This window comes from Mobula birostris, chromosome 14 (genome assembly GCF_030028105.1).
Source record: "Mobula birostris isolate sMobBir1 chromosome 14, sMobBir1.hap1, whole genome shotgun sequence".
Taxonomy (NCBI): domain Eukaryota; kingdom Metazoa; phylum Chordata; class Chondrichthyes; order Myliobatiformes; family Myliobatidae; genus Mobula; species Mobula birostris.
This window is the reverse complement of record NC_092383.1, coordinates 33021125-33039684: the sequence shown is the minus strand read 5'-3', so window position 1 is coordinate 33039684 and position 18560 is coordinate 33021125. Positions and strand designations below refer to the sequence as shown.

Here is an 18560-nt window from a genome sequence, read left to right as displayed (position 1 = left end):
CACTGCCACCCAGCTTCGTGTCATCCGCAAACTTGGAGATGCTGCATTTAATTCCCTCATCTAAGTCATTAATATATATTGTAAACAACTGGGGTCCCAGCACTGAGCCTTGCGGTACCCCACTAGTCACTGCCTGCCATTCTGAAAAGGTCCCATTTATTCCCACTCTTTGCTTCCTGTCTGCTAACCAATTCTCTATCCACATCAATACCTTACCCCCAATACCGTGTGCTTTAAGTTTGCACATTAATCTCCTGTGTGGGACCTTGTCAAAAGCCTTTTGAAAATCCAAATATACCACATCCACTGGTTCTCCCCTATCCACTCTACTAGTTACATCCTCAAAAAATTCTATGAGATTCGTCAGACATGATTTTCCTTTCACAAATCCATGCTGACTTTGTCCGATGATCTCACCGCTTTCCAAATGTGCTGTTATCACATCTTTGATAACTGACTCCAGCAGTTTCCCCACCACTGACGTTAGGCTAACCGGTCTATAATTCCCCGGTTTCTCTCTCTCTCCTTTTTTAAAACGTGGGGTTACATTAGCCACCCTCCAGTCCTCAGGAACTAGTCCAGAATCTAACGAGTTTTGAAAAATTATCACTAATGCATCCACTATTTCTTGGGCTACTTCCTTAAGCACTCTAGGATGCAACCCATCTGGCCCTGGGGATTTATCTGCCTTCAATCCCTTCAATTTACCTAACACCACTTCCCTACTAACATGTATTTCGCTCAGTTCCTCCATCTCACTGGACCCTCTGTCCCCTACTATTTCTGGAAGATTATTTATGTCCTCCTCAGTGAAGACAGAACCAAAGTAATTATTCAATTGGTCTGCCATGTCCTTGCTCCCCATAATCAATTCACCTGTTTCTGTCTGTAGGGGACCTACATTTGTCTTTACCAGTCTTTTCCTTTTTACATATCTATAAAAGCTTTTACAGTCAGTTTTTATGTTCCCTGCCAGTTTTCTCTCATAATCTTTTTTCCCCTTCCTAATTAAGCCCTTTGTCCTCCTCTGCTGAACTCTGAATTTCTCCCAGTCCTCAGGTGAGCCACTTTCTCTGGCTAATTTGTATGCTTCTTCTTTGGAATTGATACTATCCCTAATTTCTCTTGTCAGCCAAGGGTGCACCTTGATTTATTCTTTTGCCAAACTGGGATGAACAATTGTTGTAGTTCATCCATGCAACCTTTAAATGCTTGCCATTGCATATCCACCGTCAATCCTTTGTGTCATTTGCCAGTCTATCTTAGCTAATTCACGTCTCATACCTTCAAAGTTACCCCTCTTTAAGTTCAGAACCTTTGTTTCTGAATTAACTATGTCACTCTCCATCTTAATGAATAATTCCACCATATTATGGTCACTCTTACCCAAGGGGCCTCTCACGACAAGATTGCTAATTAACCCTTCCTCATTGCTCAAAACCCAGTCCAAAATAGCCTGCTCTCTAGTTGGTTCCTCAACATGTTGGTTCAAAAAACCATCCCGCATACATTCCAAGAAGTCCTCCTCCTCAGCACCTTTACCAATTTGGTTCACCCAATCTACATGTAGATTGAAGTCACCCATTATAACTGCTGTTCCTTTATTGCACACATTTCTAATTTCCTGTTTAATACCATCTCCGACCTCACTACTACTGTTAGGTGGCCTGTACACAACTCCCACCAGCGTCTTCTGTCCCTTAGTGTTACGCAGCTCTACCCATATCGATTCCACATCTTCCCGGCTTATGTCCTTCCTTTCTATTGCGTTAATCTCTTCTTTAACCAGCAACGCCACCCCACCTCCCCTTCCTTCATGTCTATCCCTCCTGAATATTGAATATCCCTGAACGTTGAGCTCCCATCCTTGGTCACCCTGGAGCCATGTCTCTGTGATCCCAACTATATCATAATCATTAATAACAATCTGCACTTTCAATTCATCCACCTTGTTACGAATGCTCCTTGCATTGACACACAAAGCCTTCAGGCGCTCTTTTACAACTCTCTTAGCCCTTATACAATTATGTTGAAAAGTGGCCCTTTTTAATGCTTGCCCTGGATTTGTCGGCCTGCCACTTTTACTTTTCTCCTTAGTACTTTTTGCTTCTACCCTTACTTTACACCCCTCTGTCTCTCTGCACTGGTTCCCATCCCCCTGTTGTGAACTAACCTCCTCACGCCTAGCCTCTTTAATTTGATTCCCACCCCCCAACCATTCTAGTTTAAAGTCACCTCAGTAGCCCTCGCTAATCTCCCTGCCAGGATATTGGTCCCCCTAGGATTCAAGTGTAATCCGTCCTTTTTGTACAGGTCACGCCTGCGCCAAAAGAGGTCCCAATGATCCAAAAACTTGAATCCCTGCCCCCTGCTCCAATCCCTCAGCCACGCATTTATCCTCCACCTCATTGCATTCCTACTCTCACTGTCGCGTGGCACAGGCAGTAATCCCGAGATTACTACCTTTGCGGTCCTTTTTCTCAACTCCCCTCCCAGCTCCCTATATTCTCCTTTCAGGACCTCTTCGCTTTTCCTACCTATGTCATTGGTACCTATATGTACCACGACCTCTGGCTCCTCACCCTCCCACTTCAGGATATCTTGGACACGATCAGAAATATCCCGGACCCTGGCACCAGGGAGGCAAACTACCATCCGGGTCTCTGGACTGCGCCCACAGAATCGCCTATCTGACCCCCTTACTATCGAGTCCCCTATTGCAACTGCCCTCCTCTTCTTTTCCCTACCCTTCTGAGCTACAGTCCATCAAAAAACACTGTTCATCCTAGCAGTCTGGCATGCCATTGGCTCTCTTTCTCTCACTAGCAAGGGAGAGAGAGGTATCACTCCTGCAAGTTATGACTTCACAAATTCATTGCCAAGTGTATTGTTAATTATGATTTCTATTAACACAGCAAAGTGAAAAGTCAGCAAAGAATTATTGGAAAAACTTGAAATATTACAATTGATGATTCTAAGAGCAATGCTGTTGCTAAGTGGCCTGCTGAACAACAGCTTTGCAACACATATGTTCTGAGTTTCTGCTCCCATCTGATCATGTCTGCCACTGTTCAGAAGGTTTCTTGTTCATTTCCTGTTTAGCCATTACTTGGGATGCCAATGAACATCTGGAATCTTTACTTCACAGTCAAGGAAAATTAACATAATCATATCCCTGTGCAAGCCATTCAAGGCAATACTACTTTTGCTCTACAATACCTGTCCTACCTGGCTCGCTGTAGAATTCAGCCCAGTTGCAAATGGTATTTTTAGTAACTTTTGTTCCAGTAGATTGAATGTTTTCCCCTGCTGGCTGGCTGTGCAGGAAGCTCCTCAGTACTGTTTTGCCCCCTGATTTTATTTTAGTTCTATGTCAGGAAATGTAGAGGAGGCTTAATGAAAAAGCAGAGTGGCGGAGATGACTTAGTGGGTGAGCAATAACTTTAATGATCAACTGCAAAATTACAAGCCATGAAGGGCCACAAAACAAGAAAGAACAGATGATAAACCCACAGGGAATGAGGTAACTGAAGGCGGGGAGCAACAGTTGAGGTTGATTGGTTTGTATGAGTGAACAAAGATTGCAGATGGGTTTAAATAGGCTGCAGGTGATGAGGAGCAATAGTTGAGGGTGACTGATTTGTCTGAGTGAACAATGATTGCGGATGGGTTTAAATAGGCTGCAGGTGATGAGTTGGAAGCGAGTGGCAGATGACTCCTGTTAGCTGGGTGGAGACTGGGAGGAGCCTACATGTGCAGGCTTGATATTCTAGGGATGAAGACATCTCTGAAAATGTTGCTATTTATTGCCCATCCCCAACTGAGAGCTAAGAAATAACTACATTTCTAGACTGAAGGTCAATAAGCTGCAAATAATGGAAATCAGTAATTATGCAGGAAAATTAAGCAGTCAGTTAGCACCTATGCTGAAAGAAACAGCCTTGGGGCGAAATATTACTTCCTTTTCTTTCTCACAGAAGCTTCTTGACCTGCTGGTTATTTCCTATATCATCAGTTTTTTTTTTCACTACTTTGGTGGGTCTGGAGTCCCATTTAGTCCACACTCGGCAAGGTTGGCAAATGTTCCCCTCCATAAAAAGATGAGTGAATTACATTAGTTCTTACAAAAAACCCAAGAGCTTAATTACTGAGATTGGCATAAATTCTAGATTTACTTAATTCATTCAATTCCCAGATGCGATGATGGGATTTGAATGAATATCTCTGGATTCTTGCCCCACAACTTCACTGCAATATTATTTCACCCACGTTATACCTAAAAGAAAGCTAACTGGTCAAAGGCTAGACTGCTGTTATTCAGACTGAGCTGAATAAAATGTTGCTGCAATATTTCCTAAATTGAATGGCTAAACTTCAAACTGATACTTTATTGTCTGTGTAGCCCTGAAATCATGAAAGGACTTTTAATCAAGGCAATTCATTAATTTTCCTTTATGAGAAAATTTATGCTCCACCAATTTACACTGGAGACCATACATGCAATGACAAAAATATCTCCAAATACATCCCTCTTTGCAAAATACGTAAGTTAACACACCCATTTTAATTGCACAGAATGAAACTGGATAGGAATGCACATTCCAGTGTGATGTAATTTCCTAACTGAATACAGCTTTTTTAATTCAAAAAAATCTTGCTTTATGTTGCTAATTCTTTCCTATTCTGAGTTATGTACATTATGACTGTCAGCTTGTAATTTAATATAATATTTCACAATTATTTCCTTAATAATCATAAATCTGGTTATTAAATACATTTATCTGTACCTACTAGCAGAATGACTTCCACCAGATAAGTGGTATATTTAATTACAATTTGGACTCACTATCTAAATGGCACAAATTAATAGCCCCAGTAACTATTTATACAATTTTTACTCAATGACACAGTAAAAACGAATATGAAACAGATCTGAATGTTTTAGTAACTTGTGCAGATATTTTAGCTGAAAATAACATATTATAAAAACATAAATATTTGTCTCGAGAACCTGTAATGTGTGGTAGATCAATCCAATTCAAACAGGATTGGAGACTTTATTAGAATGAATCTACCTTGGCCCTCTGCCACTGAGGAAATAGGAAACACTGCAGATAACATAAGCAAAAATAAATATTTCACTTCTTCTGTTAAAAATCAGTAGGGCACAACTCTTTCAAAGCTCACGATGGCAATTTACCTAGATTACCTAAGATTTGCTTTTAGTTGAGATTGACTCATTTATAAAGAATTGTTTTTTTTTGGATGATAAGATTAGGCATCCATGGTTATTCATTTAATAAGTTAAGGAATGCTGAACAAAGAAGTAGTGAAGATAATAATCCAGCCCTGAATACATGTACTGTAACTACTTTGATGAATGGCAATCCTGATCCATTTTCTGCTGCACCCAGCGACTAAACCTCATATATCAATGACAGATTCTTTGTGATCAACACCTCTTTAACGCAGCATGGAGCTGTGTGCTGAAAACACATAGCCTGCTTGCACATCAAATGATCTCAAAAATACTTGCATGATAAATAGTATCGACTCTGCACTATTTGTGATGGATTGGTGAAATCATTAACATTAAAAACAGCTGCAAAATACAAAATACAAATAAAATTGGAAGCATCTCTGCCTTGGGCAAAGTGTTAGCAATAGACTTAACTTTTGCAAATATTCATGAAGGATATGGCAGAATGAGAATTCAAAGTGGAAACAAGTGCAATTCATTCAGAGACACAATCGCAACAAATTTAACAGTAACTGAATCAGTAAAGTGAAAAGAAATTAAGAAGGGTTGCTAAAAGCCAAATCACAAACAAGTGAAAGTGAACTGCTAGTAGAGCTGAAAGCGTTTGATTGAAATCATTTTGATTTCCTGCTGTCACCACCTTGCAATCAGGCACAAGAGTTTATTAAGCAAGGCTGCCACATTGAATTGGACCACAAGTGAAAAATCTAAATAGAGAAAAAAATGTTAATGAAAACAGTCAACGCACACAAACTGCTGGAGGAACTCAGCAGGTCAGGCAGAATCTGTGAACCTGATGAAGGGTCTCGGCCTGAATGTCGGCTTTTTACTCTTTTCCATAGATGCTGCCTGGCCTACTGAGTTCCTCCAACATTTGTGTGTGTTGCTTGGATTTTCAGCATGTGCAGATGTTCTCACGTTTGTTAATGAAAACAGTAATGTATCGTACTTTAGTTGTGAAAAACCAAAAAAAAAGTTTCAGTATATCCTTTAAAAAAGATCTTGGTTAAAGTAATATTTTAAACTGGATACTGTATAATTAAACAATTAATATATGTATATTAAAAGAGCATGCAAATGTTCCCTTATTCATATCTTACAGGGGAAGGAAACATACTGTATATCTAAACCTACTGACGGTAAATGGATAGATTTATTAATTCAAACTCTAGTGCTGCCATCTCTCTTGCTAAAGAGCATATAGATGCTATAATCATTTCTTCATCAGTTTCATTCTGGAACTCATTGGCACATAAACAGAATTGCACTTCCAGTCCCTATCCGCATCCCTGTCTGCAGCATGTGCCACAGTTAACTCATGTATTGCCTGATATGTATCTGGATGAAACGAGAACATTTTTCCATTTGAGGTATTTTGAGTCAGCAATACCCAGGAACAGAAAAACCTCCAAAAAGAGGTGGACACAGTCCAGTCCATCCCAGGAAAAGCCCTCCCCACCATTGAGCACATCTACAAGAAGCACTACCACAAGAAAGCAGCATTCATTTACAAGGAGACCCCACAATCCAGGCCATGCTCTTTTCTTGCTGTTGCCATTAAGGAGACACAGGAGCCTCAGGTCCCACACCACCAGGTTCAGGAACAGTTATAACCCTTCAACAATTAGGCTCCTGAACCAGCACAGCTAACTTCACTTCAACTATAAACTAATGCCAGAACCTATGATCTTGCTTTCAAGGACAACTCGTCTTTTGTGTTTATTAATTAATCAAGCATTTATTTATTTATTTATCTACATGTTTATCAGCTTGCTTATTTATTTTTTGCATTTGCACAGATTGTCTTCTTTTGCAAATCGGATGTTCACCACTCTTTGTTTTATTTATCTGTGTATACCGGGACACAGTGTGGAACAGGCCCTGGCCACCCAATGGGCTGTGCTGCCCTCCAACCACCTACTTAACCCTAGCCAAATCACAGGACTATTTACAATGACCAATTAACCTACTAACCAGTACGCATTTGGACTGTGGGAGGAAACCAGAGCATCTGAAGGAAACCAATGTGATCATGAGGCAAAGCGTAGAAACTACTTACAAATGCCGCTGTAATTGAACTATGAACTCCAACGCCCTGACCTGTAATGGTGTCAGGCTGACCGCTTTGCTACTGTGGCACCCCACGGTAGTTTGTGTATAGTTTTTTCATTGATTTTATTGTATTTCTGTGTTCTACTGTGAATGCCTGAAAGAAAATGAATCTCAGGGCTGTGTACATTGATCATGAATTATTTTTGAATTTAAACTTTTCAAAGGTCAGTGAAAACAATGTTCAAGTCTTCCTGTTTGCAATGGGAACCGTTGCATAATCATTGCCTCAAAGACAGGACAGGATGTATGAATTTATTAGTTTCTGTGACTTCACAACAGCTAGTCAAGTGTATTCATTGTTGCAATATCAAACATATGCCATTAAATACCATAACATCATGATAAAGGTCAATCCAGCATTGCTAATTTCTGAGATACATTTATAGCCAAGACCAAAAAAACTTCAATTGTCTGAATAAACAATTTAATAAGTCATTATTACAACAGTCTGATAACATTGTTAAAATCTTCATAAAAAAGATTTGTCCCTGTGCCTTATCACCTGCAACATGAAACTCACAGAGTGCTGAAATGCCCAAGTATAATTATCTATCAGTGGCTGGTGAAGTCACACGTAATTTGAGCAACTTTCTACACCTGTGTCAATCTGGATATTATATCTTTATGGTTTTGGTCATCAGCCACCATAGCATCTTGGCCAAAATTTATGTTTAAAGTCATACGTTCAGTACATTGTGGAAATAAATTTGAAGCTTTGTGATCTTTATATATTTAGAATTTTGTAATGTGCAAAATGGAATCAGTATAATCCCAGAGTGCTTTGCTATATGCTAAGAGTATATGTGACTGAAGGCATGTAATGTTTTGTTAATTGTTTAACCAAAGGGGAAGGTAAGTGAGGGGGATTGGTAGATTGTGTGATCTCGAATGGATGAAAGATCGGACTGCAGCTGCTAAGTGGGGGGACTGAGTCAGCTCGAACTGATAACCGCTGAGCTACATAAAAACCGACTTTGTAAGTTGTAACTCAGAAGCTGCCTGCCATCCATAGTAAGGAGCGAAGGTGAACTTCCCCTTGAAGATAACAAATGCGCTTCTGAATAGATCCACTCTGAGTTTATTGTGCTTTGTTTTAAGACCTAGTGAAAGAATAATACTAATGAAGACTTTAAATTTGAAATTTTTACACTTAAATTTTGCTCTCTATGAACATAGTATTAATGGTTTAAAGTTCAAAGTAAATTTATTATTAAAATACATATATGTCAACAAATACAACCCTGAGATTGATTTTCTTGAGGATATACTCAATGGATCAATTTCATTGCTTATTTTCCTATCAGTGGTTTACCAAATTGCTCAGTTATCTTCATTACAGGAGACAAACATCTAACTAAATTGAGCTTCTATGATGGTGAAGCTATAGGGGAAATCTATTTCATTCCATTTATGCACTGGAAATGTACCTGCCAGAAATCTCATTCAAAGCCTCATAGCAACTCAGTACTCATGCTCAAAACTGGCGAACAGATGTTTCAGTGAGGGTCTGGAGGAAATACTGCACATTCTGTGGTGACATTTTCCAAATGAAATGTTAAAAGGATTCACTGTCTGCTCTTTCCGGTTGATGTAAAGGAGGATAAAAGCAGAATCGTTATTCCCAGTGTCTGAGACAGAATCTATCAATTTCGCTGAAATAAATTACCTGCGTCGATTTGTACTAATGTTAGTTTATTATTGCCACATGTACCAAGGTACAGTGAGAAACTGAGTTTTGCAAGTCATCTATACATTTCAATACATAAATACTTTGAGGGAGCTTAAGGGAGAAGCAATTACAGAAAGCAGAATATAGTGTTACACTTACAGAGAAACTGAACCGCAGATAGACGATAAGGTGTACTGTGAGATTGTGAGGTCAACAGTTCATTTTCAATGTACAAGAGATCTGTTCAAGAGTCTTAATACAGTGGTATAGAAGCTGTCCTTGAGCCTGGTGCTGCATGTTTTCAAGTTTTTTGTATTTTCTGCTAATGTAAAGGGGGAAGACGTGAGAATGTCTCGGATGGAAGGGGTCTTCAATTCTGCTGGCTGCTTTCCTGAGGCACAACAAATATAGTCAGAGTCCTTGGAGGAGAAGTTGCTTTTCATTATGAACTGAACTGTGTCCACAGAAGTCTGCAACTTCTTATGATCTCGGGCAGAGAGGTTTCCATACCTAGTTTTGATGCATCCAGGATGGGATGCTTTCTGTGATGCACCAATAAAAATTATGGAAGGTCAACAGGAACATGCAATTACTGTTTTTAAGAGCTTGCTGTGTCAGATTTGATGTTCCATTTCCTATAATGTAATGGTGAGAACACACCAAACAATGCCAAATTGGCTCTACATTAATACCTCGGGAATGAATTTCTGGAAATCATTTTGTCAAGTACAAGTTGAAAAGGCTGGCCAAAATGCATTATGGAAATATCAAAATAATGAGGGAGGAGCATGCTATTCCCTATAGAAAAGATATGGCTTTGTACATTGGAAGTTGTACACACAAGATCATCAGAGTGAAAATTTGTTAATTGAATATGCCTAAATCAAGAGATTACTGTATTGGGACAACCTGATGTCATTAAAAAACACTTCCTAAATACAAGTCTTTCCTCATAGAAGCTGCCAAAGAACAGGATCAACTCTATTGGGGTCATCAACTGTATCTGGTGCTCCTGATGCACCCTCCTCTACATTGGTGAGGCCCAACGTAAACTGGGGAACTGCTCAATCTGCCAAAAAGGAATTTCCTGGTGGCCAACCAGTTTAATTCTTATCCCCATTCCTGTTCTGATACGTCAGTCCACGGTCTCCTCTTCTGCCACGATGAGGCCACTCTCAGGTTGGAGGAGGAACATCTCATATTTCATCTAGGAAGCCTCCAACTTGATTGCATGATCATCAAGTTCTCTTTCCAGTAATTTTTTTTTCCATCTTTTTCTTTTCCTTTCCCCCTTCCCTCTTTTTCTATTCCCCACTCTGGCCTTTTACCTCTTCTCACCTACCTATCACCTCTGACCAGTGACCCTCCTTCTTCCTTTTCTCCCATAGTCCACTCTTCTATCAGATTCCTTCTTCTCCAGCCCTTTATTTTTCACACCCACTTGGGTTCACCTATCACCTTCTAACTAGCCCTCCTTCCCCTGCCCCCATCTTATTATTCTGACATCTTCCTCCTTCCTTTCTCGTCCTGATGAAGGGTCTCGGCCCAAAGTGTCGACTGCTTATTCATTTTCATAGATGCTACTTGACCTGTTGAGTCACCCAGCATTTTGTGTGTGTTCAACAAGGTCAAGGCCTGTATAACAAATGAGGAAATTGTCAAACTATCAAGAAACCTGAACTATGATGACAGGACTATAACATCAAGAGGGAGAAAAAAATGAGATAGCCTGACTCCTCTTTGTCATTGTCAGAGGAGTTTTAAGAGACCTTGTAATGTACCCACCTTGATTACTTTGGTTTGTCATCCTATGAAGTTGGGAAAGCAAGAAGGAAGGATAATTGGGAAAAACTATAATACATTACTGAATTGATTTACTGCAAACGAATAATACTGTATAGAATTTATAAGAAATAAACATCTTAATAGAGAAAGAAACTTGCCTACAAAATATGTTTTGATAACAACAATGCAAAATCAAGTTTATGGTTGCTTTAAATCTAAAGATTAACTAGCTCTGTAATCTGCTATTGAGAATCACATTATAGCTACATAATGTTTGACAAGGTTAATGCAATATTTTCTGTGTTATCTCAGTTCAAATTATCAAGTTATGCATACCGTGGAAGTGGTTGAAAATGATCGTAAATTGCAAGTTGCTTGAAGCCATCACTGCAGGAGAGAAAAAGCTAATTTAGATAAAAGTACTGTAAACATGTAAGTATATATTTGCATGCATACACAAATACACTGAGAAAACTTTCAAGTATTAATTTTTCACCACGTTTTAATGTATTTGTTCACATTGTGTATACTGTATGAAATGTTTTGTGTGCTAATAGAACATAATACATGCCACACATGTTGAGATAAATATTCACTATAGTAGGGATGGTGATATCAGCAGGTAGGACAAGGTTGTTAAGATCTGAAGTTTGACCATAAGGGAAATGTGTAACATTTTTTTATATTTATCAATCTATATGGAAATGAAATGTTCCATCCAAAAACGCGAATCGTGCCCATATCACATGGCATATAATTAATTCGTAAATGATAACTGAGTTCCACTTTGCTGTGTGAGAACCCATTCTAAATATTAACACACCATTAGGAATTTTCCTTTTATGCCCCTCTTCTCATTACTAACATCAGGGAGGGAGTACAGGAGCCTGTAGACTCACACTCAAAGAATCAGAGACAGCTATTGCCCCTCTGCATCAGATTTCTGAATGGTCCCATCAACACTACAATGGATCTAATTGTTTTAAACCAATGACTCTCCTAAACATGTGTATTCATCTATTGTCAGTGCATGCACATTGATCTCTTGCCTACGCATGTGCATTGGTCTATCTCTCTCTCTCTCTCTCTCACTGTAACGTGAATACACCAGTTAAAGCCATCTCCCGCATGTGTGCTTTTATTTAATCGATATGTAGTTCTGCACAGACACAACAAATTGGCGACAAGTACGAATCTGAATGACAGAGAATATCACTAACTGCGCTGACAGTTAGGGGAGAAAACTGCAAGAGTTAAAAAGTATGAAGGCCATCATGGATGCTAACAAATGGATAAGTGAGTAACTGCCTGTATAGTACACAGTGAGAAACACAACTAGCAAACCTACAAGTCAAAATAACACGGCAATGGCTTCAGTCAGGAAAGTTGACGAATTTTATAACACTATTGAAGGCTGGGAGTCATATATCGAAAAGATGGAACTGTACTGCAACCCAAACAATATGGAGGAGCAAAAGAAAGCCCACTCACTTCTTAACTTAATGGGTGCTAGAAAGTAGTTTTTTACACAACTTAGTAACCCCTGAAAAGCTAGCAAGCAAGACGTTCGACCACATTATTACAATTTTACCAAATCACCTGAGCCCTAAGCTGTTGGTAATAGCTGAGATATTTAGATTTTACAAAAGGAAGCAGTCAAAGGATGAAAACGTTCCTGAATACATTGCAGAACTGCACAAACCTTCCCAGTACTGTAACTTTAGAGATAGACTTTTTGATGCATTAAGGGACAGGCTTGTACGTGGCATGCATAGTCAAAGCACTCCAAAGAGGCTACTGGCAGAAAGAGACCAAACCTTAGAAAGGGCATTGACCATTGCAATATCATTAGGATGCAGCAGAACTACAGGAAAAAGGTTCAGAATGTGAAATGCACAATATGTCCCTGAATGGTACAAAAGGCCAAAAAATGTTATCGATGTGGCAAATTGACGCATGTTGCAAATGACTGTTGGTTCAAAGAAAAAGTTGGCAGAAAGTGTCACAGACAAGGTCACAAAGAGAGAGTGTGCAAGGCAGACAAAAAGCACAACCAAAGAGGAAAAACCACATCAAGTGAAGAGTTTCACACACAAAACTAAGAAAATGCATAAAGTTTCTGAATGTAAAACAGAATCAGTAAACACAGAATCTGAAGAAGGTGAGCTGGCATGCGTAGGACTGCATAGTATTACTGCAGCAGATCACAAAATCATCTGGACCACAATAGATGTGCCTGGTGTAAAACTGAAAATGCAGCTGGATACAGAATCAGATTTATCAAAAATTTCAGAGGCTGACTACAAGACTATTTTCTAAGCTACCATTAGAGAATATCTCAGAGATGCCAAAGACCTACACAAGTGAAAAAGAGTCTTCCAAAGACAAACTGAAAGTGAATGTGATGTATGGAGGTCAAACACAGCAGTTAGAGCTTTATAGTCGATAAAAATCCAACTAGACTGGCAGTAAATCAAAGCTCCCAATGTGGCATCACCAGGCAACTGCAGCCCAAGTCGTAGCACTAATCAGAGACTGGCACAGCTGCTTAATGCTACTGAGGTGTCTCAGGAGGGAACAGATAAACAGATTGAAGACTTGGCCAAAAGCTGTACAGGATTCCAAAAGGTTCAAAATGCACCCCACAGGCACCGTCACACATGCAGGTGCGGCCATCGTCACCATGGCAAAGAGTACATATTGACTTTGCTGGGCCATCATGGACTCCATGTTCATGATTGCTGTGGATGCTCGTTCGAAGTAGCCAGAGGTTATATCAATGAAGTCAACCACCTCAGCTAAGACTGTCTCTGCCCTGAGGACTATCTTTGTTAGAAATGGCTTATCAGAACAAATTGTGAATGGCAACGGACAACACTACGCTTCAGAAGAACTCTTCATGAAGAAAAATGGCGTCAGATATTTCAAGCCAGCTCCTCACCACCCAGCAAGGTTTATCTAAACATTCAACAAGTCTATTGCAGCTATGGAAAAGGAGGACATTTCTCTACAGCACAAGGTGGACAACTTCCTTTCTGTGCATCAGAACTCTGTTCATGCGACATCAGATCAAACACCTGCAATGTTGCTCCTGAGCAGAAATCTGAGATCTCACAGAACCTCTGAAACCTATGGAGGTACATGCAGAATAAACAATTCAGCCAGTTACCAAGTGAATCGGCAAGGAGCTTCAAGGTTAGACAGGAAGTCATCGCACGTGGTTACTGAGAAGACAAGTGGACACCTGGTAGGATACCTACAAGAACTGGACCACTGATGTACACAGTGGATATTGGAGATCAGACATAGAAGTCACGTGGACCAGATACTGGATGCTCAACCAAAGGACACACCTGATTTGATTGCATGCAACAAGCTGGACACACTACGGACACCGGACTTACCCTCCAGTGGTGATCATGTCACTGACAGCAACGTGACACTAGCTATGGAGAACATTGTCTTAGACAACACCCCTACAAAACCTGACACCACTACACATGTTCAGAGGCACATCAAGAACATTATCATTGACCAGACACCTGCCAATCCTAATGCCACTCCATAGGTCCAGCGGCGCTATTTTGAAAGAAACAGAACACTACACCAAAAGACTGAATCTTTAGAACTGTGAAGTTAACTATGTACTGTTATTGTGAAAGCATGTTTATTTGGAATATGGGTTGTGAAAGCAATGGAAGTTTTGTACATATACATTTTTATGTTGCATTTATCTAAAGGGGGAGGAAGTGTGAAGTATGGATCTATTTCTTTTAGATCAATGACCACTCTATGCATACACATTGCTCTCTCTCTCTCTCTCTCTCTCTCTCGCTGCAATGTGAATACACCAGTTAAAGCCATCTCCTGCGTGCATGTGTTTAATCAATCAATATGGAGTTGTGCACAGACACAAGAAGGACCTTGCTGTGCTTTTTATTCACTATTTAATTATTTTGTAATTTATGGTAATATTATGTCTTTGCATTGTCCTCCTGCCACAAAACAAGTTCCATACCATATAATACAGTAACAATAAATGTGATTCTGATATTCTGGTGATTCAATTGAATTACTTTATCTCTTTGGTACCATTAAATACTGTATGCATCTCAATAGGTTTTCTCTTAAAATTGGACACATTCTATCATCTTTAGTTCTTTACAGAACACAAAGTTGATACTGGTTTTGTCTCCTTGGAACCCACAGACTATTCACAAGCAAAAGTTTGTTTCTGAGATAGTGGCAAGAATTCTTTGCAGTGAGTGACCATGTGATCTTATACAGATCTCACTGCGGCTGATCACATCTAAATAGAGAGTGCACTACATGGCTTTGGGCTACAGGGCTCTTGGCTGCCCGTAACCCAGATTTCACTCTGAAATTCTGTCAGTAAGTGCATCTCACAATTTCATAAATTCCCAGAGGACCTGCACTGCATACAGGGAATTCTCAGTGCAAATGATGAGGTCTCAGTTTGCATGTGTGCTCAGTTAAATCCCAAAACTGCAGTTGGGTCTCAGCCCGCAACGTCGACTGTACTCTTTTCTATAGATGCTGCCTGGCCTGCTGAGTTCCTCCAGCATTTTGTGTGTGTTGCTCGGATTTCCAGCATCCGCAGATTTTCTCTCGTCTCAGCTTTATCCTATTCCTTTGCAATATCTTATCACCAGAGTACACGCAGCCTATGAAGTTGAGGTATTTACCTACTAATTATGTCATTAAATGATTAGTTTTGTTATTATCATCTTATATGACATGAAATCTGTCATTTTGCTGCAGCTGTACACTGCAAAAACAGAAAATTATTAGAAATTACAAAATAAATAAGTTGTGCAAAAAATGAATAATGAAGAAGTGTTTATGGATTCACGGACTGTTCAGAAATCTGATGACGGAGGGGAAGAAAACATTCATGAAGTGTTGAGTGTGCATTTTCAGGCTGCTGTAGCTCATCCCCGCTGGTAATAATGAGATGAGATCATGTCCCAGGTGGTGAGGATCTTTAATGATGGATGCTGCCTTCTTCAGGCATCACCTCTTGAAGATGTAACAGTAGTATGTCATGGTCGTAATCTCTGCCAAAGAAGCTTCCTCGCCATAAAAGTATGACTTTTATGAAGAAATACAGTTTGTTTCTTTTAGATTCTCTCTTTTATCTCTTCCTCTCTTTTCCACTCTTTATTTTGCTTTTGATGTGTGAGTTAAATCTGATTCACACTTCTAAGCAAGAATTTCCAGATGGATTGGATCAAACTTCCAAAGACAACAGGTTGGCTTTCATTACAAATACAAGTTCCTGTGGGCATCTGTCAGTGTGAAGAGGGTGAAGTGCTGTCCCTTCATTACTGAGAAATATGTATCACCATAACAAAGGAAACACCAACAGCAACTTTAACTATGTGTGCACTGGAGGCAGTAAGCTTCGTTTCAATGTTACTTAATGACCAACTAACAAAAGTGAGTTTCATGTTATTAATATTTGTGGATTAGTAATGCTGTGTTGATTCGATCAGTAATCTGGGGATTTAGTTCACTTAGTGCAAGGCTTTGGTTCAAAGCCCACTCAAGTAGCCAGGAAATTTTTGTGGAATCACAGACAGGCTTGGACAGGAGGACATTGTTTGGCCTTTCAAGACTGCGCCAGATCTAAGCAAAATTACTTCAGCAACACTTACTGCCCTTCTATTGCCCAATTGCTGTGAAAACCTTTTCCTTTCCTAATGAAGGGTCTCGGCCTGAAACGTCAACTGTTTATTCCCTCCCATAGACGCTGTCTGATCTGCTGAGTTCCTCCAGCATTTTGTATGTGTTGTTCTGGATTTCTGCATGATCTATTGGGTTTATCCTTTCCTTTCATGTATTTATGTAGTTCCCTTTTACATACAATCAGTTCTATCTCTACTACCACCCTGAAGGTGAATTCTGGACCATTCATTTCATACTGTAATTCCTCCTGTTTTGGTTCTTTTATGAATCAATTTCATTCAATGCCAATGGGAATAGGGGAATGCTTTCTTCCTATCCACTCTGTTTATACCCATCATGGTTTCAAATATCTGATTCTTTCTCAGCTTTCCCTGTGTCAAGATGAAAATTCCCAGCTTCTCCCATCTAAGACTGAAATCTTTCATCTATGCAATCGTTTTGGTAAACCTCTTCAACATCCTTTCTAAATCCTTTTGCTCTGTTCCAAAAAACATTGGCAAGAAGTGGACAAAATTTCTTTTTCTGACGGGAAGTCTGTAAACAGTGGTGAACCACAGGGTTTGGCACTATGGTCTTTGTTGTTTGTATATACTCATGTCTTGGATAAGAAGGCCCATGGTCTTCATAAGCAAGTTTCCTTTTCATCCCAGTAGTGCCTATCTGCTTCTCACACAGGTCCTTCCTTGGATGTGCAAGATGAAACTCTTGTGTGCTAGAAGACTACCCGAGGCATTTGCTAAAATGCTACATTACCAGCTTGCTAAAATAAAAGCCCATGCAATGAAAAGGGCTGTAGCAGCTTGGAGAAAATATTAATGAAGTAACAGGAGACAGAGCAGGGATGAAAGGTTGCTTTCCCTAATGGAGGGAAGTATACTCCTCAGGTGATGGTACCAGGTCACCCGCTATGCTTAGTATAGATTAATGCCTTAGATTTGGATTACAGGGCACAATTTCTGATTCTGCAAGTGACACAAATATGCAGAGAATGGAGGGTTATTGACCATGAGCAGGCAGAAGGGATTAGATCAGAAGCAGACACAAAGTGCTGGAGGAACTCAGCAGGCCAGCCTGCATCTACGGAAAAGAGTAAAAAGTCAACTTCATTGGGCCAAGGCCCTTCATCGGGACTGGAAAAAAGATGAGGAGGCCTCACTCTGACTCCTCATCTTTTTTTCCAGTCCGAAAGAAGGGTCTCGGCCCGAAACATTGACTGTTTACTCTTTCCCATAGATGCTGCCTGGCCTACTGAGTTCCTCCAGCACATTGTGGGTGTTGCTTAGATTTCCAGCATCTGCAGATTTTCTTTCATTTCAGATCAGAATCAAAATCAGGTTTAATAACACCGTCATATGTAATGAAATTTGTTGTTGTGCGGCAGCAGTACATTGCAATACTTAATAATAAAAACAGTAAGTTATGGTAAATATATATATATATACACATACATACACACACACGTGTAAATAAAAGATAAATTGAATAAGTAGTGCAAAAAGAGAAAAAAAAGTAGCGAAGTAGTGTTCATGAGTTTAATGTTTATTTAGAAATCCGACAGTGGAGGGGAGAAGCTGTTCTTGAATCGTTGAGTATGTTCCTTGAAGCTCCTGGTACCTCTTTCCTGGTGGTAGCTAAGAGTCAGGGCATGACCTGGGTGCTGGGGGTTCTTAATTATGGATGCTCCCTTATTAGCTTAAATAGTTCAGCACAACATTGTGGGCCATAGGGCCTCTTCCTCTCCCGTACTGTTCTAGGTTCTTTGTGATTACACCAGGAGAAATAGTGCACAGAGAAGAGGGTTGTAATAGACTTCTAGGGGATTTGGACAAGCTGGTAGAAAGGGTAGGTTCATGGCCAATGAAATGTTAGAAATTGTAATTTGTTGTATATTGAGGAAAGGTAGTCAACAGGAAGGCACAATACTAAACGATGCAAGGACAGAGTTCATACGGGAATGGGGGAAATGAGGATGGCAGGGCAAAAGGTGTGGTGGATCCTCAGCTCTCACCAGGTCAGCAATACATC

At 39.9% G+C, this 18560-nt stretch overlaps 1 protein-coding gene across 8 annotated transcripts in view; it reads right to left on the bottom strand.

The window, feature by feature from the left end:
* The window catches only part of adamtsl3 (ADAMTS-like 3), a 776875-nt gene that overhangs the window by 211437 nt on the left and 546878 nt on the right, over positions 1 to 18560 (bottom strand). For all 8 annotated transcript variants that reach the window (XM_072278334.1, XM_072278335.1, XM_072278336.1 and 5 more), the window contains one exon: positions 11163 to 11213. In XM_072278334.1, coding sequence (XP_072134435.1) covers positions 11163 to 11213 — 51 coding nt within the window. The remainder of the gene's footprint in view (positions 1 to 11162; positions 11214 to 18560) is intronic.